This window comes from Haliaeetus leucocephalus, unplaced genomic scaffold (genome assembly GCF_000737465.1).
Source record: "Haliaeetus leucocephalus isolate CR32 unplaced genomic scaffold, Haliaeetus_leucocephalus-4.0 Scaffold741, whole genome shotgun sequence".
Lineage (NCBI taxonomy): Eukaryota > Metazoa > Chordata > Aves > Accipitriformes > Accipitridae > Haliaeetus > Haliaeetus leucocephalus.
Genome location: NW_010973177.1, coordinates 4,887,076 through 4,910,514, shown reverse-complemented (window position 1 = coordinate 4,910,514; position 23,439 = coordinate 4,887,076). Strand labels below are relative to the sequence as shown.

The window sequence follows — 23,439 nt, the reverse complement described above, 5'->3', positions numbered from 1 at the left end:
TTAAAACGAAGAGCAGGGGTTAAAGGCGGAAAAGCAGAAGCTGGGGTAGAGGCTACGCCTCCACGCCGGCCGCATCTCACACCGCACAACCGCGTCGAGCAGGGCTGCACCAACAAAAAAAACGAGGCACGCTTTGCTCACACGTGCCTTTGGCTTGCAGACATGGGAATAGAGGAAACAAGGTAGCTCGAGAGCACTTTGTTTGCGATCTATCCGCAGAAATGCCACGGCTTTTTCTCCCGCACATGAAACAAGCAGAAATGACAACAATTAGAGGGGTTCGTTGAACCAGAAGGCAGGTCCGAAAGGTCTCCTTTGCTTTCTTTGTGCTAATTGCCCTAATCCAAACAGGGAGATAGTAAATGTCAAGAACCCACACTATTTTGTGGATAAAATACTACTCTACCTCTCTAGCCAGAGGGAAGGCTTAGCGGTCCAAGCCCTGGGTCAGAGCACTTAGACCAGGAGGAACGTCAGGCTGAAATCCCCACGGGGCATTTGTCTGAACAAAATACAGGGAGCGAGGGGGGGTAGATTTTACAAAGATCGTTTCTCTTTCAAGCGGAGATTGAAGATCCCATCATGCTTTCCCTAATAACAGGCATTTCCCCTAATTCCCCGCACATTTAGGGATGCATGGGGCATAAAAGGAGCCAGTTAAATGCGACGTGCTCTAAAAGCAACAATTTAGCAATGCTACTGCCACAGCACGCTTGTGAGTGACCTGTCTGGAAGGAAACCCTTTCCCCCGGTCTCTTAGTTATCCTATTGATTTAAACTTCTACTCAGTCTTTTCCTTTCCTCCCTTCTGAGACTAAGGACCTTTTCTGGTTCAACTCACCTTCTAACATTTGAGGTGCGAGCAGAGCAGACCAAACGCGCACGACACACAGTCTTGTACTCACCGACATTGTAGAGTGGACATCTACATCCCCCTACAGAGGACAACACAGGGAGTTTAAAGTCAAACGCAGAAGAGAGCAAAGCAACAGCGAGAAAGGCAGAAAACACACATCGGTCACCACCCATAGTTGCCTACAACCCATCAACGCTCCAGCCGAGGCACCAGCTGCTGGGCAGTTGGCAGAGTATTAAAAAAGCAAAATATGGGTTCCCTGAACCTGGTCTAAGGAGGATGAGGAGGAAATCAAAGTACCACAAGACCAGTTTTATTGCTATTAAGTATGTTCTGCAAGTCAACACCGACATGCCTCTGCTTTCCCACCTGTAAGATGGAGGTGATGGATGTCAAACCCTAATGAGTGACAGCAGGGGGGAGCCCCAGAAAAACTTGCCGAGCTCTTCCGAGGGCAAGGGGACATCACCTAAGCACAGACAGGACTCTTGCAAATCTAAAGAAAGTGTCTTTGGTGCTCATATGATGTTTTCGTGACGGTTATTTTCCACTTGGGTTCCTCCCAGTGTGGTCAAGGCTGTGGTTGGTGCAAAGTTCAAGGCATTTTACTTCCATGCACAGTGTCTTGCCTTTTAAAATATTATAGAGGGATTTGGCTTTTTAAATAAAAACAGAGGTAATCGTTCTCTTTAAAAAGAAAATAAACACTTCCAAAGCTCTTTCTACCAAAGCAAGAGCTGCTGGGGCTGGCGTATTCATTCGCAACTGGGAAGAGATGCCAATATGGTGAATAAGGCAAAAACGTTGCAGGCAGAGCGGCCACGGCATTCGCACTGCTCCAGCTGAAATCTGTGCCTGCCATCTGGCAAAAATAAGCACAAAAGAGAAAAAAAAAAAACCAAAAAAACCCCAACCCAAAAACCCCTTTGCAGAGAGTTCATGCTGAACCGCTCAAGACGGCAGAGGTTAGAGTTTGTTCGATCGCTGAAAGATTGCTTCCTCTTCCCGGGTTAGCATCACCTCTTGACCTGCCCTGATTACCTTCCAAAGGAGGTTATCAAGATACAAGACTAACAGAGGATTAAAGGAAACTTAAAATAAAAACAAAACACCCCCCCCTTTCCCCAACTCTGCTCCCCTCCCCCAAGAAAACATCCTTGCTTTGTTAACCTGACAGTTCACTGTAGGTGTTGACACAACCCTCCATCTTTGAGAAGCTTAATGTCAACAAATCAGTGTGTTTGGAGTAGCCCTGTCAATGCGATTTACATTAACTTGTCTAACAAGAAATAAAAACAACAATCAGCCATCAAAGACAAAAGGCTTTTTCAGTCATTCTTTTGAAAGTATTATGCTGGAAATGTTAATTTTTGAGGCCATGGCCCTTTACTTGCTGAAAACCAGAAACCACCTTTTTTTTTTTTCTAAAATACGGGGTTATTTTTTAAAGGTGGTTTTTTTTTTTTCTTAAAAAAAAGTATTTTCTTTTAAAGGAGGCCCGAGCATCCCATGTTAATAAGCTCAGAAGCAGCAGTAACCAACTCTCCCTGGTTAACGCAGGAAGAGGGCAGCCTTGAAGCCAAATGTTAATTATGCTTTGATTTCCACCAGCGTGTTATTTGCTTTGAGACATTCTGGGCACTTAGCGGAGCATTTTCGAATTGTGGCTCTAAACCACCATGAAAATTTCATGCAGCAGTGGTATGCACCAAAACCCCGTTAACTTCACCATGAACTTTTCCTCCCCCCCAGCACACACTGTACCCACCAGCATGCCCTTTGCAGATGGGGGCTCAGTGTCCCAAAGCAAAGCTGCAAAAAGCAAATCGATTCCAGGGATTCTTAATACCAAGCGGTTTTCACCGCCTCCCACAATGTCTACTCTGATGCTCTAAAGGAAAAAATAGGGATTGCAATTCCTGCTTGAACACTAGAGAAAGCGGAGACTGTGCCACTCCACAAACCAGGACTAGCTTTGGTCTGGGTTATTTTTCCTGCTTGAGCAGGAGGGTTGGACCAGATGAGCTGGTTGCCCAGAGAGGTGGTCGATGCCCCATCCCTGGAAAAATTCAAGGTCAGGTTGGACGGGGCTCTGAGCAACCTGATCGAGTTGAAGATGTCCCTGCTTATCATAGGGGGTTTGGACCAGATGACCTTTAAAGGTCCCTTCCAACCCAACCTGTTCTATGATTCTATGGCCTCCAGAGGTCCCTTCCAACCTCAACCAATCTGGGATGCCCCCCAATAAACAGAGGAAAAATTCAGCCTCACGTATCCAAAAAGGGAAACACAAAACCTAACGCCCAAATCTTGACTCAGAGTCACCTTTTAGCTCACTCAGCATCTCTGCTCCTCTTCACCCCCTCTCTGAAACGTTGACTGGAGTCAACCGGACCCTTCAAGGCTATTTGATCTGCCTTGCAGCAAGCTGGAGCCTTGACCCCAGAAAGGTTTCCTGCAGACGAGCAGCCCCGTCCGAGACAATGGGATTACTCACACCCATCATGTTAAGGAGCCGCCTGCATTTTTGCAGGCTCAGGACTTTCGGCTCCATTCTATTACAGGACAGCGCTTTTTGTTGGTGTAATTTTAGCACAGTAACCGTCAACATGCCCAGGCTGAGTTTCTTTGATCAGCAGGTGAAGGTTTTTCTTGGTGTAATTACCGTCATGACAAAAGGCAGATGAGTAGCTCAGCTCCTGCCACTTAGTCATCTCCTGAGACTGCCACTCTTTTCTTCTAAAAAACTTCTCCAAGTTCCAATACTAGGAGAACACTTTTAACTTTTTAAAAATTGTGTAAATTCAACCCAAAGGTACCAGATTATCAGCTCTGGAAGACTGGGGTATTTCCAAACCAGCAAAGGACATGAGAACAGGAAGGGACGGTGTTGCACTGCGCCCACTTCTAGGAATGAAAAGATGCTCCGAGGATGCCTCATCCAAGGATGCCCCTCCAAGGATGGTGCACAGTCACTTACTTTTCTTCATGAGGTACTGGCAGTGTGGAAATCCTGTATTTTATAGCTGGACCAGGCTGCAAACTCATTTCAAACAGGGCAGCAACTCCCCCTAGATCGTAACGCTATAGTGCTAATGATTTGGGCTGAACTTGGACCAGCAGTACAGAAACAGCTCTACCTTGCCACTAGCAATCCTGCAATATCCTCTTTTACTTAACAATTCACCATTTTTGGAGATAGTTCCTTCCCTCTTCGAACCCCTCTCACTCTTTCCTTTCACCAGTGAAGCTCATCCCACATTTCTGGGGCTTTCACAAACATCTCTGCCATTTTTCTGCATTGCTTTAGACAGATGTGGGCTTCTACACACCTTATCTCCCACAATTTGTTTAGCAAAGCGCAGAAATTTTAATGTGTTTCTAAATAAGCCACTGGAAAAAGACCCTTTAACCCACGAACGAACCAACAGAGACACCAAAGGAGCTGGGTGCCTTTTAGATGTACCCTGATTGTTCCTCACTTGCTCTCACCCACCATTGCCTGCAAGGGTACGCAGGGACCCATCAGCAATGTTCAGTGACGGCATCTTCATAGCACTCCTCTAAAGGAAGAAACTCCAATATATACAAAAAAATCCCAGACCTACATCTCCTACAAACCATTGAACCAGGTCTACAGCTTCACAAATCAGATTGCAGCATCTGAATGACTTGCCTCCCCTGTCTCACGAGGCTGTCGGGAGGATCACTGCCATGCATTGCTTTGAAGATAAGGTGCTGCAGTGCAAATGCAAACAGCCTTCTCCTCAGCTGGGTCCTTTCTAATCCAGTTCTGGAAGAGAAAAGGCTGCTTCCATGTGTCTCGGTCTTTTTTAGACCAATTAGCTGTCCTCCCAGTCTCCAAAACAATTTTGACTCACTCAAAAAGGAAATATTAATATTTAAGGAAGATAAATCACCCCAGGTCCATCTCATAAATCATTGTGGGCATCTCTCCCCATCCTCATCTCTCCTGCTAGCCATGCTTCATGGTCTGGTGCAGAGACCAATCTCCCTGTCAAATTCCATTACTTGCTTGCATTAAGTACTCCCAGTATGATTTGTGGAAGTGGTCTCCAGGCGATAAACCACCCCTGTGCAGCCACATCTCCTTTTTTAAGGAGAAATCCAGCAGCTGAGGAATCCAGCCATCTCCAAGCACCTCCTGACTCCAGAGGGCATGTGCCCTACGCCTGCTCGCATGGCCACCAGCCACGCTGTTCAGGACTGCCAACGCGGAGGGGATGTTCTGGCAATAAACCTGGCCTGAACAAGAAGATGGATGAAAGCCCTTCCAACCTCTCTGCACGGGAGGCAACTCTTTATTTAGCAGTTTGTTCCAGTGATAACAGAGCCAAGATAGCACCTTCTCCTCAACACCACCTCCAGGTACAGAGAACAGGGAAAGCCACTTTCACTTCTCCTTTGGCGTCTCCTCCATCCACAGCAAATCGGTCCTCATTTCCATCGTGCTACCAAATCTTCCTGCTGTGATAGAGAAGGCCAAAAGACAGGAGCCATGCAGAAAGCTGCACAGTTTTGCGGCTGTAACGCCTCCTAAAACAGCTCTGGAGGGCTTGAACATCCTTCCAGTAGAGCAATCACAGTGGCATAAACAAGCAGAATGGAGTGAAGGAAACTGCCATTGTGTATTATTAGTCTTTTCTTCCTGTTTATAGTCAAGCTCATGAAAGATGCCCAGTGTGTGCCGGTGTACTATCATCCTGGGCACCCAGTAACAACAAATAAATAACAGTCCAGGAAAGAAGAAAGATCTGAAATTGCTTTTAGGACAAACACAGTGTTCAGTGGATTTGCTATTTCAAAATACCTGCTGATTGAAGATACTCGTAAGTATATATCCAGACAGCTCAGAACAAATCTTATTTAAAGGAAAAAAGCTGTTTGAGCAAAACCGAAACTCCCTGATGATTATTTTTTTCCTATTCAACGGGACACTACTCAGCCAACTGCAAAAAACAACATAAAATACATTTTTTGATCGCAATAACAGCATAAACACAGGCATATTTTAGACAGCAGAGAAAAGAAAGAAACATATGCTGCCTTCCAACAGAGCAATATTTTGATGTAAGGCATCCAGTGACTTGACAAACATTTGGAAATGTATCTGCAGTTCAAATAATAGACACCCTCGTACTGGGATCTCTTGAAAAAAAATCTTGAATGTCCATTAAGCTGGAAGTTAACAAATCTAAAATATAGGTGGCTAGTGAATTATGACCCTGCTTTTACATGGTGGACTGTGATATTTCCCTCATCCACATATAAGCAGACTTGCAAATACTTAGGGAGACTCTCACTGAAGCCCAGCTTCTGGAAACACATGAAATAGCTTGCTTTAAAAATAGATTTGTTATTTCATAACACTTGACAGTCCAAGGCCCCATTTCCATCACACTCCATAAAGCCTGAGCAACCATTAGTTTCAACAGCACCATCAGATGCCCACGTGCTCCTCAGACCAAAAAAGAAAGCAAATCGGTGGAGGTGGCTTACCGGGAGGTGGGTGAACACAGCAAACGTGCTGCGTAGAAAGCCAATGAGATCTACAAGGTAGTCGCTGGCCTTGCTGCCGGGCTCCATGGCCATCCAGTCGTAGTCCGCCAGCTGCAAGAACTGGTCTATCTTCTGGTTGAGGTTAGTGTAAATCTCCTCCTCGGCAGCATGGCGGGCATCCTGGGGAACGAGACGACGTTACATGGGACAAAGTCTCCGTATCACAAGTCTACACAAGTAACAGGACGTGAGACTGACCCAAACCTTAGCCCTAAAGGTAGCACAAGACAAAGCCCCTGTAGGCAACTACATGGCTCAAACTGGTGGGACATGTGCCACTAGGTCAGCGGTAGGAAAGATCAAGCTGGTGTCTGTCTCTGATGCAACCTGGGGACCAGGAGGACAAATCTGGTGCAGAATGGAAGAGAGAGAGATGGGAGAGGAACGGTTGAGACCCACCAAATCGTGTGCAAGTATGGGGTGCAGGAGGGCACAGAGGAGCCTCTCTGCCAGAATAAGGGTAGGAGAACTCGCCCTTAGGCCAAATAGGTGGATGATGCCAGAAGGGACAACGAATGGACTTCCCTGCGGACACTGGGCTTTGATCTCCTGCTGAGTTATCCCAAGGGCAAACCCCACCTAACCAGTTCCCTACTGTTGCTCGAGTCCTCAGCGCTGTTGCCATCTCCTGCTCTCCAGCCACAGGACACAATTCAGACACCCCACAGTTGACCCAATTATGGCCTTAAGATTTCATACAAAGTATCTGGGTGGACACTCCTGGGTTATGATTTAAAGATTTAAAGACTGAGAAGTCTGGCAGTTTCTGCCAGCCCCAATTTTTAGGGGATAATGCTAAAAGGAGTGGAAAGATACAGAAATGTACGTTCTGAAAATCTATTCTCCTCTTGTATGAAAGAGGAGAGCTTGCGTTCATGGCCAGATGTGCGTAACACTGTACGGCGCTCAAACAGCAAAATGAAAATTCATTTAAAAAAAATAAAAATCAGGCTTTTGTTTAAAAGCTGCTTAATCCTTTAGATAATAAGTGCTGCAGTCACAGCCTGTAAATTAGGGCTACAAAGGCTTATGATCTCAACAAAAGCAATGCTCCGAAGGACAAACCCAAATGCTGGTCTGATGGTATAAGCTTCCCAGGATATGACAAAATTACCTTTCAGCTCAGCTTAGCTCCCTACATACACACATCCACACACGCGCTTTGAAAGCAGATACTCTCCAACCAAACATCAACAGCAACTCCCTGGAGGTGGATCTACCAGCCTTCTCACCTTGAAGGTTGTGGTCCCGTAGAGTTTCGTAGTGTGGACAGTTTCTGGAAGTACATTAGTGATATTGGTTATGAATTCCTCTAGGAACTTGCAGGATTTCTCCAAATGGGTCGTATTTATAATAATCTGTACAAGCTGCAAAGGCAAAAAAGGTATTCAACCGTCGTGCTCCTGAAGCCAGGGACGTGCCAGGTTAATGGATGCCAATTTATAAGAACTTCTGGCACGAAAAGCTGATGCTGTACAAACATACTAAGCTTTGTTACACACTCTGAGGCTCTCCTCCTTTAACAACATCAGAAACTTAAATAAAAGATAATTTGGGGGGTAAAGCATTTCCCATGACAGCCACTAATACCACAAAAGATTTTTTTTTTTTTAATGACTTTCCTACATTCAGCTGTCAGTCAGTGCTCATTTCAGCACAGTTCAAATACAACAGGCTTACAAAAAAATGCCATGTCAAATCACAAGTATTCTGCCTGCTAATGAACCCTAAATAACCCATACCTTGAGTGACACTAAACAACATCATACTAAGGCATTTAACAAAGAAACTACAAGGTTTTACTTTTCTGAGGGTGGTGTGGCTGAACAGCAGATCTCACCCTGGTATCTTTTCGGTTATCATACCCACCATTATCTGCAATTTTCTTAATGCTGTCTTCCCAGCTGCCTTCACATGGCGCTATTTTGGGACATTAAAGGCAACTACAGAGTAAAAGCCTCTGCTGAAGTCAATCAACACAAACATTTACAATCCAGAACAAAACAACCTGGGCTTCCACTTTAGGATCACTGACTTGGAAGCATCATTAATTCCTTAAGCAGATACCTTTTTTCTGAGCAGACTGCCATGAATATTTTCAAGGTGCAACATAAGCTATAACAAAACCTTCCCAAGTAACATCTAGCTCAGATATCATGCCAAAACAGCTCTCTTACAGACACAGAAGGCACTACAATGCTCTGGATTGACATAATTTAATTGCTGGAGTATGGTGTGGCAGTCCGCAGTCACCTCCTCTAAAGAAATGATTTTAAAACACTCGCAAGTGTTCTGAATGGGATGGATTAATCAGCGATTTAAGTGTTGCAGGCACAGAAATATTGAAGTAACACTACAGAGATTACAGCACCCAACTCTTGCTAGTGCCAGATGACGTGAGAAAGGGCAATGGTCACAGTTTGGGAGGTTCAGCTTGGATATTAGAAAGAAAAAGAGTCATCAAGAAGGTAGTGCAGAACTAGAACAGGGTGCCCAGAGAAGCTGTGGGACCTCTGTTTCGGAGAAATTAAAAGTTGGTTAGAGAAAGCCACAGCTGACATGATCCAAGTGCGCAATGCTCCCACTTCCAGTGGGAGGTTGGGCTAGATACCTCCAGAGGTCCCTTCCAGCCAACTCTTCTTTGATTTCAGTCAGGTTTTTGTTTTTAAGAAATTAAGTTATGAACTATTTGAACTCCTCTTGTTTTGTATTTGGTCCATGAAATGTACAACACAGGTAACTAGGAGGGCTTCTCATTTCTGAATTCCTTGGATTAATTTTGTTCTTGATTTTTGCCTTCAAACAAGTGCTCATTTGTGTTTCCCTGTGTCAGATAGCCCTAACATCATGATGATGATATATTTTCCTATAGTTTCAAGTTAATTAAATATTAGATATTTCCAGCTGTGTGAAATTCCTCCTAAACCTCTTCTCTGATCATCACAACTTACTGGTCCAGATCAGCTATCAAACTTGAAGTGCAGGGATAGAGTTGCATTCCTCTTTGTGGAGGGAGCCTTGGGAGGAGCAGGAGGGAAGAGGAATTTGCCCCCAGGGAGCAGAGAGATTCCAGGCTGTGAGATAAAGGGCTGAGGAAGCGTCGTGTGTAAATACATACTTCTGTAAATGCACTAAACTCTCCAAAACTCACCTCCATAGGGTATTTACAGTGTCCAGAGAACACGACACTTTTCTATAGGACAGTCAATTAAACAACTGCAGCTGTATTAGTATTTACTCATTTAATAACAGCACACAGAGGTCCCCACTAAGGTATCCAAACTGCCCTGGGTACCACACACATTCCCAAACAGTCATGATTTATGTGCATTAAACTTTTCAGAAATCTGACTTTGTGCACAAAAACGTATCGATCACAAAAAGAAAATACCGATTTGGAGTTTGTACTGTAGCAATGTGCTGAAACCGCCTCAAACATCACCTGTAGATGGGGACCACTCCCCCATCCTCTCACAGTTCCCATATGGCTCTTCTCTGGTGCTCCTTGAAGTCCTCTTACTTTAATTCAGATATATAATGCTCCGCAAATTCAAGAGAGGTAATGCTAACAGCAACAGCAAAAAAGCTTCCCCTCTCCAACAACATAGTGATCCTTGCTTTGTATAGCAATGCTGCGTGGTTCCATTATTGTTTTCTAACCAAATATTTTCTAACAATGCTCCAAACCAGCACCTCTAAACGTCCTGTAAGGAGTTCCAAGGGACCAAACCCCCTTCTGTCACCCTGCTCGGGAAATGGGTCTTCTCAAAGCCATGTCCTACCTCTGTCAGCCCGACGTTTTTCCTCTTGATGACATTCTGTAAACAGTTGCTCAGCGTTCGGGTCAGCAGCAGATTTGTAGATTTTCTAATCATATCATCAACTTCAGTGGAGCTGAAAAGTAGAATTTAAAGAGAGATTTTTGAAAATGTTCTATGGAAAGAAAATCAGCTGGAGCCCTCATCATCCAGTCTCCTTCCCAACCCTCTTCTGCCTTACGCATGATCATCCCTGCACTGCTTACAGGCACCGACATACTAATACATACCAAAATTCCAACAATTGAGGCCTTTTTGTGCATGTGTCTGTAAGGAAGGGGGACTAACACTAAACCTACATCCCTGAGCCTCTCCTCTTAGAGGGGCTGGTCCGGCACGGGTAAGAGCTGCCCGCAGCATCGGCACTAACCTGTGCAGCCAAGCCACCGTGCTGCACCCAACGCTGGGTTTGCACATTCAGTACGCAAGGGGAAAGGGATCAAAGACCTGCAGTGGGGGGAAAAAACAAATCAACCCCCCAAAATACCCTTCTCAACCTTCTCATGGCTTTTTCTTTAACTAAATCAGACTGGAAGTTCTTGCAACATGTTTGTGTCCTTTGCCAGATGGTTGCAACTGCAGCATTGGTGAAGTTTGGGAGTTTGGCTTTCTGCTGAAGTGCTGCTGCCCCTCCAACGTGCACACCAGCAAGGTGCAACCTCTTCTTTCTGAAGGACGTTTTGGAAACCCACCCCAGCACAGGCTCCTTTGATCTGTCGTTGGCCCTGCATTAGCCTTGACATCACGGGGCTTTATCTTTGGCAGCGCAGTGACAAGCAGCTGAGGGCAAAGAAAATTTCCAACTGGAAGGCTGTGAAGCATTAATAACTTTAATGCTCCCAGTAAACCAAGCCCGTGACCTTTTGCTCCTTCTCCTGTTTTACCTGACAAATGGGCCAGATTACAAAGCAGGGATGGACAGGAGAAGCAAAAGCAAACCTTGCAGTTACCCCACCGCCAGCATGCAAGGTGGGGGAAGTTTGGGTGCTGCTATTGGGGTGCCTGCTGGTGCAGGGATAGGCACTGCCAGCCTTTGCCCAGCCCACACCTCCCGAATTTCTGTGCCTGTTTAATATTAGAGCAGATGCACTGAGCCAAGCCCTGGTCCATCAGTGACTGATGCTGAGGAAAGCAAGACTGAGCCTTCTCCAACAGCAACCCTGTGGCCACAGCAGCCTCCTGGACCCACTCATCATAGAATTATAGAATGGTTTGGGTTGGAAGGGACCTTGAAGATCATCTATTTCCAACCCCCCTGCCATGGGCAGGCATACCTTCCACTCGACCAGAATGCTCAAAGCCCCATCCTCCCCAAGCACTGCGCATCCTTCAGTTGACGACATTTTTGAAGTTATTCAGGACCTTCCTTGTGCTGCTGCATGAGAATTGCACTGAAATCCCCCAAATTCCTGGGAGAAGTGGCAAATATTGCTCCCTGCTCGCATCTCTGAGCAAAGTCACACTCGTATTTCCAGGAGACCGAGAAAGCCGTGTCTTGCTGCAGCTTTCCCAAGGAAAAGCCCAGCTGCACAACTCCCTGTACACCCAGCGGCTGCTCGCCACGCTGCGCTCCCCAACAGGTTTCTCTAATATTTCCTTTTCCCTGATGTTTAGAAGTCTGCTTTTCTGAGCTACACGCCTGCCAAGGGTTGACCACTGTCTCCTTCCCAGTTGGACGCAAGCAGAGCAGGGCCAGCAGCTCAGCAGGACCCAGCTCCTGATAATTTAAATTCAATGTCACCAGCCAAAGTCTTTGTGTGGGTCTCTTCTAGATCATCACTGCTGATCCTTGTGAGTTTATTTTCCTCCTGCTTAGCAGGGAAGCGCATCCTGTGCCAGCGATGATCAGGACTAGCCCACTTCACGTCCCAGATGGACCCCTTGGGTCCTTCTCGCAGGGTTTTGATGTGCGGTCCAAGGTGATGCATTTGGGGTTTTTAAAGTGTGGAACATAAATCAAAATGTGGGGGGAGAAGAAACCAGCCAATGAATTTTCCTGGTCTTTATACTAAGGGTAGGGTTCTCAAATAAGGTTTTACTTAAACGAAAAAAGAAAAAAAAAAACAAACCCCACCATGCACACCCCCCCCAGGACCTCCATCATCCCTCAAGAAGAACCAGATTGTCCCCAATCCCCTTCACCAGACAATAGCATGATTAAATATAGCAAGTACAATAAAATCTAACCCTGTGATGATCTACAGATGGTAAAAAAGACACCCGAGGAGATTTAAAGCAAAGGGGTGGTACAAAGGGACCCTGTGACACCAGGGGCAGCTGCCTGCTGCTACCAGAGCAGCGTGGGAACCAGGGAAGGGGGCTGGGGAGCAAAAAGGGCTGGACCCACGCTCAGAGAGGGTAAAGAAAAAATTGCATAGGGAGCAAACAATACAGAAAGCTGTATCTTTGTACAAGCACTGTGGCCCTTGCAGGATTTTCCCTGGGAAATCCTGAAATGCAATATATAGGGAGTCACAGAGCCCGTCCCCAGGGATGGTGGAGGTGCAGAATGGCCAAGGCTAGAAGTGGATCTGGTGGCTGGAGCTTCCAGCTTCTACTGGAACCGAGAAAGCACAGATGAAAAACACAGGGGCTTGGACACGATGTCAGCTTTTCTCACTAAACCGACACAGCAATCAAATAGGTCGCGCTGGAAAAGCTTGCTTTCTTAATTCAAACATCAACCTGTCATCAGGGCATCGAAATTAAACAAGCCAGTTACTGTCTGGCTGCGTGTACACCCCAAGACAGTCATGCTCTTGGCAGGAGCGGGATGCTGCTGGTCTCTGCCCGACGCCGCAGCCAGTGCTGACGGCACGAGGTTGCCATATCACCAAACGCTTTGCAAATCGTGGGTTTGCTTTAATTGCTCGCTTCGGCTGTGGGAACATCTCAACCATGATAGCCTCCAGGGCATAAACAAGCAGTGCTTAATAATACTGCTTAGCACTTCCATGCTGCTTTTACTTCTTCAAAGCACTTCTAACCAAGCTTTCTCTGCATGCAAGCACCATTTCCAAAGGTTTCCTATTCTCATTTTGTTTGTTGGCTGCGTAAGCTAGAAGATCGGGTTGTAACTTTAGTTACACGGTGGGTCAAGCAGCCTGGTAACCCCTGCGGTTGGGTTCCACCGGAGCAGAAGGATCTGCAACACCTCCCATGAGGTCTACACACTGAGTAAGGGAAAAAAAAATGGAAGCATTCCTTGGAAAAAAAAAAAAAAAAAAAAAAAAAAAAAAAAGAGCAGGATTTGACCAGGCACTGGACTGTGATCCCCCAAATCTTCCTTGGTTCAACAGAAAAGGTAAGTGAGGGTGGCAACAGGAGCGATGGGTGTTAGCTGTTGCCTTGCCCAAGACTCTCCCTGCTGAAACAATGAACCAAGTAGTAGCTCACATCAACAGCCCAGACCCAGTGCCCAGACCAGTGGGGCCAGTTAGCAAAGAGTAATGGTACCAGTCAGTTGTATGATGCTGACTCTTGACTGTGAAGTAGAGGTTGGGTCTCGGTTCAACAGACTGGTCTGATCTCCATTCTTGATACACAGGAAGAAAACAAAAACCCCAAAAGAACAATATTGTTCATGTGGGCTGCTCACTACATCTGTCTGATGTCAGTTTGATCTATCAGCTTCAAATTGGTCAAAGTTGGTAGTGGTGTGGTTGTTACTAAGCCTACGTACTTAGTCTACAACCACAGATCACTAGTAACACAAAAGCAGTAACACGAGCTATCAAAGAAACATTTATCTCCTCTCTCCTAAAGCTGACTTCCAAAGGTCCTACCTGATTTAGTTATTCAAGCCTCTGATATTTTTTTTTTTTAATTTCATTTTGAATAACTTTATGTACTTAAATTATTTTCAGCACTTTAAAAATTGTATCCGAAGTTCTTTCAGGATTGGTGCTTTGTTTGAAAAAAACCCAAAACCAAACAATTGAAGTCCTGGTAGATTAGAGCTGACATCTCATCCTTCCACCCACTGTTTTCCAAAGATATTCCCTATCTTTCAAATGGGAAATTCCACTGGAACCAGCAGAAGTCTTCCAGCAAGTGGATACTTTTAAAGACATCTCCTCAATGAACTCAAATACATGCTTTTTAACAAAGGCAGAACTGCTGAAAATATAAAGTTTTTCTTTCTTCTAATCAAATTAAGAGAGCCAAACCAAAAAAAATTGCAACCCCTATAAATGCACACTAAGCTCCAAATTTTCTTCACATACTTGAAAATCAAAATAACTTTCACAAGCATATCAACACAAAGGAGAACAATCCCGTCCAACAAATACAAGGAGCTAGTTTAAAAAAATAATTAGAAAAAAAAATACAAGCTATATTTTCTGCCATAGGCTCTGTTCTTCAGGAAAAGACCGCAGAGTATTTAAGCGAACTGTCTGGGTTAATGACAGCTGATGTCCCGTATCCCATAGCAGTAGTCATGACCTTCAGGCCTCCCGTGACTGACGGGCTGACCCCAATCACTCCAGGGTGCGAGGTAAATGACAACCAAAGAAGAAAAAGAAAGAGAAGAGAAAGAAAACTTGCTGCCGGCTTTGTAGCCAAGCTTCCTAATAAAACCTAATTCAAGCTGTCAGGGTGAAATGAAGAAAGTGTCAACAGGGGTTTTCAGAGAAATATTCCAAATGTTTGGCTAGAAAAGCCAAGAGCCGGTCTCCCTTCCCCCAGCCCAAGACCGCTCCTCAAAAAGGGCTGGAAAATCCAATGTCGAAAGGAATTTTAATAACGTGTCCGGGGGGACCTCTGAGGAGGGACCCAAGGGGACACTTTTCTTCCCTTCCCTGACAAACTCAATCATCTCCGTAATGGTGAAGAGCACAAAACTCGCGAGGGAATTGCCAACGGAGGGGTTTGGTGAAACCAGCATCCGTGTGAAATAGGACTGTTCTGTCGGCTTTAGAAAGCGAGATGTTTCATGGTGACCCACAGGTTAAGAGCCCTGGGAGCCACCAAAGAGAACAACCTGCCACCAGTGAAAGGCTGAGATTAAACGTGTGGTGAGAAACGTCCCATGCTTCCACATCAACCGATGAGCTACCATGTCCTCTAACAGAAGACGGAGAGAAAGTGCCTCTCCAAATTACTATCCCTCGCACAAAGGAAGAGAATTAAAACCCTGAAGAGCCTTGTGTAGGCACCGAAACATCTGGCGAGTCCCCAAAACACTGCCCTAGCTTCACATCAGCACTGGGGCCATGGCCAGGACATGAAGCTGCCAAGGGAGGTGAACGCACCCCCACACACCCCAATTCAACCTCTCGCTAGCACAGTGCTGCAAACAGAAGGGGAAAAGAGATTTTTACTGGAAGGAGGAATCCGTTTTTCATTTATATACCTCTACCAAGTTGAAGACATTACTGGGTGCAAGAAGAAAGCACCAACTTGCAGTTTCTGGCAAATACAGTTGTTTTCTAATCTCACACACATACACATGGACAAAACCAGCATCAAGGCACCTTGGGATGGAGAAGGGAGGGTAAACACATGGAATATTTTGGAGGCTTTAAAAACAAACAAACAAAAAAATCCTGTTATTTGTATATAAACTATATAAACTCGCATGGGAACCAAGAAAAATGAAAACCCTAAACCTGCAGTCGAAACTCATTAACACCAAGGGCAAATCAAAACCTCAGGAGTTTTCCTGCCAATGCACTCCTTGAGGGACAGTCCGGGGAGGCCACGCAGAGCTTGTAGATGTTATACCAGGCACTGACTCCATGACAAGTGGACATCATTATCTTTCTCGAGACAACCAGATTCATCTATTTAGTACAACTGACTCAGAAACATCTTGGAGGAAACAGCCCCCTCACTTTTTATACAGCTAGCATGGTCCTGGGCTATCTTTTCCTACATGAGGCAGCTACTTTTGAAGACTTGGCCAGCCCTTTGTACATGAAGAATGCCACCTCTCCAAGGAGACCTGGAGGTTGTCCTTTGTTGTCCAGCCAACTCCAGCCTGGACAGGGTATATCCAAGCAGTTGAGCAGCATGAAAGGTTGAATTCATATTTTAAACCTGTTGAGATCTTTCAGTGCAGACAAAACCTCCGTATTACAACCATTAGCACACTCATACCCTACCTCAGATGAAGGTCTTCCGAAAACTTCAGACAGGCATAGATGAATTCCTTAATCTGATTGTAAACTTTAGGCACAAACTCAGAAAAGGGGAACTTCTTTGGAAATGGTTGCTGTAAAATACAGGAGAGAATTCAAGTCAAAGAGCAGATATTTAACAGGAGTGACGACTGCTTTCCAGCAACATGTTCCAAGCAGTCAAATTAATTCTAGTATTTAGCTAAGTCCAGCAATGAAACAACAAGCCAGCATTTATTGTATATTATATAAACATTTCAGCCAAGTGAAAGACCAGATAATCACTTACAAATGGCACAAGGGTGCATAAGGGATTTGGAGTCTGAAACGGGCTGGAAGGAAACTTGCAGCTAGGAGGGAGTAGGCAGCACAACAGGACCCTCATTCCCTCTCCCAACTCCCTAACTCATATGAAAAAACCCCACTGGAGAACTCCTTGACTTTTATCTCCCACCATGCACAAGGTGTTTTGCTTGGTCACCTCCCATTGTGGCTGCCCAAGGTAAGCACTCGCTTACAACACCAAAAGCCAAGAGGAAACAGATGTCCTACACCAAATTTTCCCAACCAGCTTTTACCCATAGCACACACGTGGCTGGGAGGTGCAAAGCGTAACAGTAAGAAGCTGGACTTCACGATATAGTTTTGGGGGAAGGACTTTTCAGACTTTCTGAAATCTAAATACTTGACTTGGATCGAAAACCCTCCCAGTCCTAATTAAGTTCACCAGGCTTGGAGCTCGCTGGCTGCCAGATGTGGAGCAGAAGGCCAAGCAGGCTTTTAAGGGACACTGGCTAGGTCAAATTTGGCTACACACAGGTTTTGCAAGCACACACTTCTACAAAAGCCAAGATATACCACTTTGTTGGGCTTTTTTTTTTTAAATATGAAATTAAAACAAATAAAGGTCAAGAAGATGGTTCATAAAATGGGAATAAAATACCAATAGAAGCAGATATTTCTAGTCTCTTGTATACTGCAAGCACTGTTCAGCTGCAATAGTACGCTGTGATCTGAAAACAAAATGGATGAGGTATTGCTATACGCACTTACCTCACCTACACCAGGAGAAATGCATCACACAGGAAGATGGAAAGTATATTTGTTCTTTTCGCTTGTTTTGTTATTTTTTTGTTGTTTATTTGGTTTGGGGTTTTGCATTTGGGGGGCTTTTTTGACACTTTCATTTGCAGTTCCCAATGCCACTAACAAGGGTGCAGGGTTTTCCTGCACTAGCAGACATGCCGTGCCAGTTTCCCCATTTCAAGATTACCTTTTCAAGTTCTGCATCCTGGAATGGGAACTGTCCAACTATTTTCTTATAAACTTCTTCATTTGTCACTGGGATAGGACTGTAGTTATCTGAATCAAGTATATTTCTAAGGAAAGAAAAGAAAAGTTAGAAAGACAGCTCTGTGACAACAGACTAACCACAACTTTGCAGGTTTACTGCTAGGTCGGCAAGCTCTTAAGAAGCAGGTGCCAGTTGAAGACGTGATCCCATGGGCCTAAACTTCTCCCCATGTTTGTGACTGATGAAATCATCTTTGCTGCAGCCAGACTCAATGATCTCTCCCAGCTCCCTGCCTTCAACTTGTGTAAAGCCACAACCAGAGCTTAACGGTGACTTTAGTCCAGACTGGAGCTTCAGCAGTGGCCTCTGGCAAAGCCCAGGTGAGCTCCAGTCCTGCCTGACTCGAGGAAGATGAATGCTGAGCTACCAGGGCACTGACAATCCTCTAGCACCTCTTCCCAATGCCCCATGCTCTGAAACACATCAATCCTCCTGGGATGTCCTGGGCGACCATTACAGGATGAGCTGGTGGCTCCAGAGCACGGCATGGGACCCTGGATAATGTATCATGCCCTACCTGTGGGCAACTGCTCAGCTCACGGACATGTCTACAGCACCAGCACAGGGATACGCCGCCGATATCCCAAGACACACGTGGCTCAGTGTTGGAGCGAGGGCACAGTAACGCTGCTGCAACACCAGATTTTTGCATCCTTCCACCTATTGACTGTCAGTGTGAGCTCCAAAACAAAACCATAACCTTATCCCTCTGGGATGTAAAACCTCTGCTCTACACTGCTATTATTGCACAGATCTTACCACACACAAGATCCTCACAACTGTATTTAAACTGGCTCTCACTGGGGCAGAGAGAGCCCAGGCTGAAGCTTACTGTTGCCCAACATTTAAACATGAGCTTGCCACTGATCTGTCAGAATATCTTATTTATGGGCTGAAACTGCTCTGTAAGATACATCTCATGCGTTTGCTTGAAGAGCTTCTTACCTGAAAACTCCTGACCATTTCTTCAGCAGGGTTTCACTATACTGGTCTTGGATCTCCAACAGCATGTCAAAGAGCTGGTTCACCGGGAAGCCGTATCCCTACAGCGAGGTGGGGGAAGAGAGCAACTTCAGATAAGAAAAAGTCACCAACCGGCAGCTGAAGATTATTTTCTCTATTTAATAGGGAGCACATGGGCAAATTCTCCCCAACCACCACCACAGAGGCGAACGGTGCTGGTGGAGGGATTTAGGCAGTGATTTACTGAGGTGGTAGGACCAAGGGCTATTAAAGGCTGGGCTGGGCACAAGCAGGAGGCACAAGGGCTTGGCAAGGTGGCCAAGGTTTGGTCTTTGCCCACAGGCTGACCAGCCGACGCGCAGAGCAACCAGGCTGTCCATCGGGCGCCACAATTCATGCACCGCAATGCCAAAAAAGAAGCCAGGCCACCACAGCAAGCCCGTATCAGCCATTTAACCCTGCTGACGGACACCATCTGTGAGCAGCAAAACCATCGAGCGAGATAAAGAACGGTCGCCGACACCCGTGTACCTGGAGTGTATCTGCAAAGAGGACGATGAGGTTCTTCAAGTCTAACACCAGGCTCGGGTCCGAGCAGTAGGACTGCAAAGAAGGGGAGAAATTAAAACATGGTTTTAACTGCAGCACGCAGGAAAAATATTGCCCTCAGCCCTCCTGCGTTATCACTTGAGTGATAATAAATACACAGGCACGCCATACAGTCTTACGATCAGTAGCTTTTATCCTACAGCCCATGCCCTAACGCTGTACAGGGCAAGGGAAGGCACACTGATAAGGGTATCTCTCCTCATAACGCACTGCTCTTGAGGCTCTCCATGATGAATAAGGATTTCAGTTGCTCTAGAGATACCTGAAGTGTCTCTAAGATTACCCAGGAGCTGCTGGGGAAGCGAGAGGAGATGAAGCAAATCAGCACGCTGTCATACCAAGACGACAGCAGCGCCTTTCATTTAATATTTAGTGTGTTGTGTCTGACGGTAATGAAGCATCGCAGCGAGGCATCCCCGAGCCCTGCGCGAAGGCTGCATTGCTAAGTGGTTCAGGCTGAGAAAAAACACGCTGCATGCCTATATTTCAGCAACATTTAATGGTCAGAGCTACAATACAAGTACTTATTGCGGGTCAGGAGACTGATCAAAGCCCTAAAGACACAACTCGGTGTAGTGACAGTGCTGATCATCCCCGCAGAGTCACCCCACGTTACCCACAGGCTTCGTGCGCTCTCTGGACGCAGCAGACAACCACCCTATGCTGAAATATGTAAAGTTTCAGACAGACTCTTACCAAATATAGAATCAGTGATCATAAGCTGGAAAGAGAAACAGATTTAAAGCTCACTGGAAACTCAAGGAGGAATGACTCCATTAATCAACGTGAAAGACTGGAAGAGACACATTTTCCATTTCACTGTCCAAAAAAGAAAGTCAGAAAGAAAGATAATGCCCTAAAGCTATCAGAAGTGATAAAAGATGTCCCTGTCTGCAGCAAGGAAGAAAATCCAGGGATAAGTCTGGCTGAACGGGAAGAACCGAAACAGCCTCACCAACGTGAGAGCCCTCCATCAAGTCTCAACGGCAATATGGGATGGATGGCACTGGTCTATATGGGAGCTGTAGGCTGAGCAGTGCTTAGAGATGACCACAATACTAGTGTTGAGAAATCATGTAACATTTCATGATTACTGAAAAAACCCTCTCCTGGCAGCCACTTCATGCACTAAGTTTGGCATCACTTAAAACAACTTGTCATGGCAACAAAGCTGGTAAAATTGAAAAACACCATATTTGTACCTGGCTTACTCTCACGGCTTTCACCTAGCAGAAAACCCTGCTTAAAAAGAAAATAAACACAGGTTTACAACCTAGTGGGGTGTACCTCTCTGTGTTTATCCCGTTTCATAACACAGAGGCTTAAAGTGGAAGGAGGCAGCTTTCCAGTCAACAAAACTGCTGTGCCGGCCGGAGCCAGAGTGCCCTGGGAAGCCTCTGCGGTCCCTCATCCCAACAAGCTCCAGCTCCATCCCCTGGATTATCCCCACCTGCACAGGTGAAGCCAAGCAGCTCTTCAGCAACACTGCCCTTGGGCAACCATGCTAAGCTAAAGTCAGGGGCACGTAAATGCAAAACTCAGTGTGGTTTGGAGGAAGCAGCATATTGTGTCTCTACGCAGAAATTTTAGGGTTTTCTCAGCAAAGAGCAATGACATCATTATCACTCGGGTACCACCACGTACATGTTACATCATGTTAGATGCAGGCCTGCACCGACATGATCTGGCAGCATCCTCGTGCTTTTGGACGGCACTGCCTTCCAGGAGCAGCAGTGAGACTTCAGTTACTTAATACTTTGGTTTTCCTGGAGAAAATGGTCCAATAATTTGAAAACGGACTTGGGGAAAGTCGTTAATGCTTTTCCTTTTATGGTCCAATGCAAATTTTTTCACCCCATTAACCAAGAGGGTTTTCAGAAAACTCCAGTGTTCCCAGCTGAACCAGTACAACACTATATCAGGTCATACAAAATTGGAAAAAAAATTGTACATGTTTTGCAATTGCCTTTGGGTTTTTTGCTCAAGCAGAGAAATACCGAAGCGATAAGCAATTTTTCCAAACTTCTTTCAGTATTAAAAAATAAGAAATCTACTTAGTGTCTTTTTACGCACAAATGATTTGCAGTTTGATAGCAGCCCATTCACTGCCATGAACTTTACGGGAATATCAAACAGGGTCATACTTCAGCATGCCAAATAGATGCTTTTTTCCCCAGTTTTCTGGGACAAACTGACTCCCTCTGCTGGTGCTTTTCAAAAGTGATCAGCGAAGTAACCAGAAAAATATCAAACCACTCTTTCCTTCTTTCCAGTCCCCCAAAATATTGAGAGTTTGGTACAGGAAAATGCAGCGCATCAGGAGGCAAAAAAGAGGTGGAGAAAGCTTTTGGGGAAATAGCAGTGTGTCTTCATCTTATTGTTTTAAACAGGGTCATTGGAAAAGAGGCAAAACAAAGAATACTACTGTAAAAGCCAATATTTCCAGCTTGTCAAGTCATACTCAAGCAACAGTTGAGCGACCCGGGGCTTTTACTTACTGAATGTGTTCTTAGTGCTGCAATAGTTTTTGATAACGCCATCTCCCACAGCTCATCAATATAGGCTCTATTTACCAAGCCCTGTGTTGTATGCAAGATGTGATCTTCAACTACAAAAAACCTAATAGAGAAGAGAAAATGGCACTGTTATCAAAAGTTACAGGTTTTGAGACATCAAAAGAGATCTGCAAACACTGCATGCAAGGGATACACGGCATTTGCACATCCACAAATCTCCAGAGCAAGCTCAGATATCTGTATCAAACATAGCCAACACTAAGCACTTTATTCACCTATTTTTAACATTGCAGTATTTTATATGATGTTTCACTGTATTATAGAAGTGAACTAAAACACAGTTGCTCGTAGTAATGCTACTCTGTGTATACACAAAGGCAGAATTTCCCCTCTCAGAGTTCTCCACACCATTATTTGCACAAGAACCGCTGATTAAACTCTGCTCTAGCTAGCAGCAATCGCATTACAATTGGTTAACTGCAGGGAAAAATACTTTAACTGCAGAGAAAATACTCTCTCACACCCAGATACACCACATGCTTACAACCATTTAAAGGCAATCAATCCACTCCAACCTCCCGTTATCAAACATGCTGGCCAAAAAGAAAATATTTTTCAGGGAGCGAGTGTGGCACCATGCATTTTAAACACCAATGCACAAAATCTCAGCTGTGTTTTCTTGGGGAAATTCAGCCCAGAAGCACGAAGCTCCATGAGAAGGTGAGCAGCACACATTGCATTTGCGATGGCTGCAATTAGATGTTGCAATTACTATCATTAGCTGAAGAAATTTCAACATCATACCCTATCTTTGCTAGATTAGCAGTCTTAGGTTGCCTCCTCTGAGAACTTGGCTGCTTTTGGAAGACTTTTGTCAAATTTGAGTGCAGTAAGAAGCTCATAGGTATAGAGGCTTAAGAATCACCTTCTTTACCAGGAGAATAATCAAAGAATAATTATCAAATATCAAAGAATAATTAAGGCAGAGGGCCTATTCATCTCACTAGTGGGGCAAGTAGATGCACACAGTCCGCAGAAATTATTTATCCTCAAATTCCCAGAAATGCACTTGCTGGAACAAGAGCTGGCAGGTTCCTCCATGTTCTCACTAGTGACACAGCAAAGTTCATGGATGCTACAAAATACACTCTAAAACACTTAAAAAGCCCAAACCACCTTTTTATTCCTGTTTTGGCTCCCTTTAAAGGCCCCTCAAAAAGATCAACATTCCGTCCTCTCTTTTTCTTTTTGGGCTCCTCAACAACACAGCGCACACATATTTAGCAAAGATGTATATAAAAAGAATACCTACCCTACAATTTGATTAAAATACTTCCTGTAGCCATCTAAAGTTTCATGCTGCAACAAAGAAAAAGTGAGCAAAGATTAAAACGAAGGTGCCCAAGAGCAATTGGAAATAAATTCGAGACCACCCACCGGCAACAGCATGCCCAGAGATAACCCTCCGCTCCTTTATTCGGCAGAGCAAGTTTGGGCACTCCAAGTAGAGGGCCATCGTACCATGTTTGAAGGTGGCTGCAGGACCAATCTGGCTTGTTTTCTTCTCTGCTTCCTGTAGTAGTTCTCAAAGGTTTCTCGGGCACCCTGGAAAACAGAAAAG

The 23,439-nt window shown here is 45.1% G+C and overlaps 1 protein-coding gene across 1 annotated transcript in view; it reads right to left on the bottom strand.

Moving 5' to 3' along the window:
• EXOC6B (exocyst complex component 6B) overlaps window positions 1-23,439 on the bottom strand; it is a 249,023-nt gene that overhangs the window by 95,499 nt on the left and 130,085 nt on the right. Inside the window, exons 9-19 of the mRNA XM_010580807.1 lie at window positions 23,340-23,423; window positions 23,131-23,177; window positions 21,801-21,921; window positions 19,225-19,296; window positions 18,676-18,773; window positions 17,650-17,755; window positions 16,362-16,471; window positions 10,219-10,330; window positions 7,669-7,803; window positions 6,377-6,556; window positions 906-935 (exon numbers count right to left, since the gene is read on the bottom strand). Coding sequence (XP_010579109.1) covers window positions 906-935; window positions 6,377-6,556; window positions 7,669-7,803; window positions 10,219-10,330; window positions 16,362-16,471; window positions 17,650-17,755; window positions 18,676-18,773; window positions 19,225-19,296; window positions 21,801-21,921; window positions 23,131-23,177; window positions 23,340-23,423 — 1,095 coding nt within the window. The remainder of the gene's footprint in view (window positions 1-905; window positions 936-6,376; window positions 6,557-7,668; window positions 7,804-10,218; window positions 10,331-16,361; window positions 16,472-17,649; window positions 17,756-18,675; window positions 18,774-19,224; window positions 19,297-21,800; window positions 21,922-23,130; window positions 23,178-23,339; window positions 23,424-23,439) is intronic.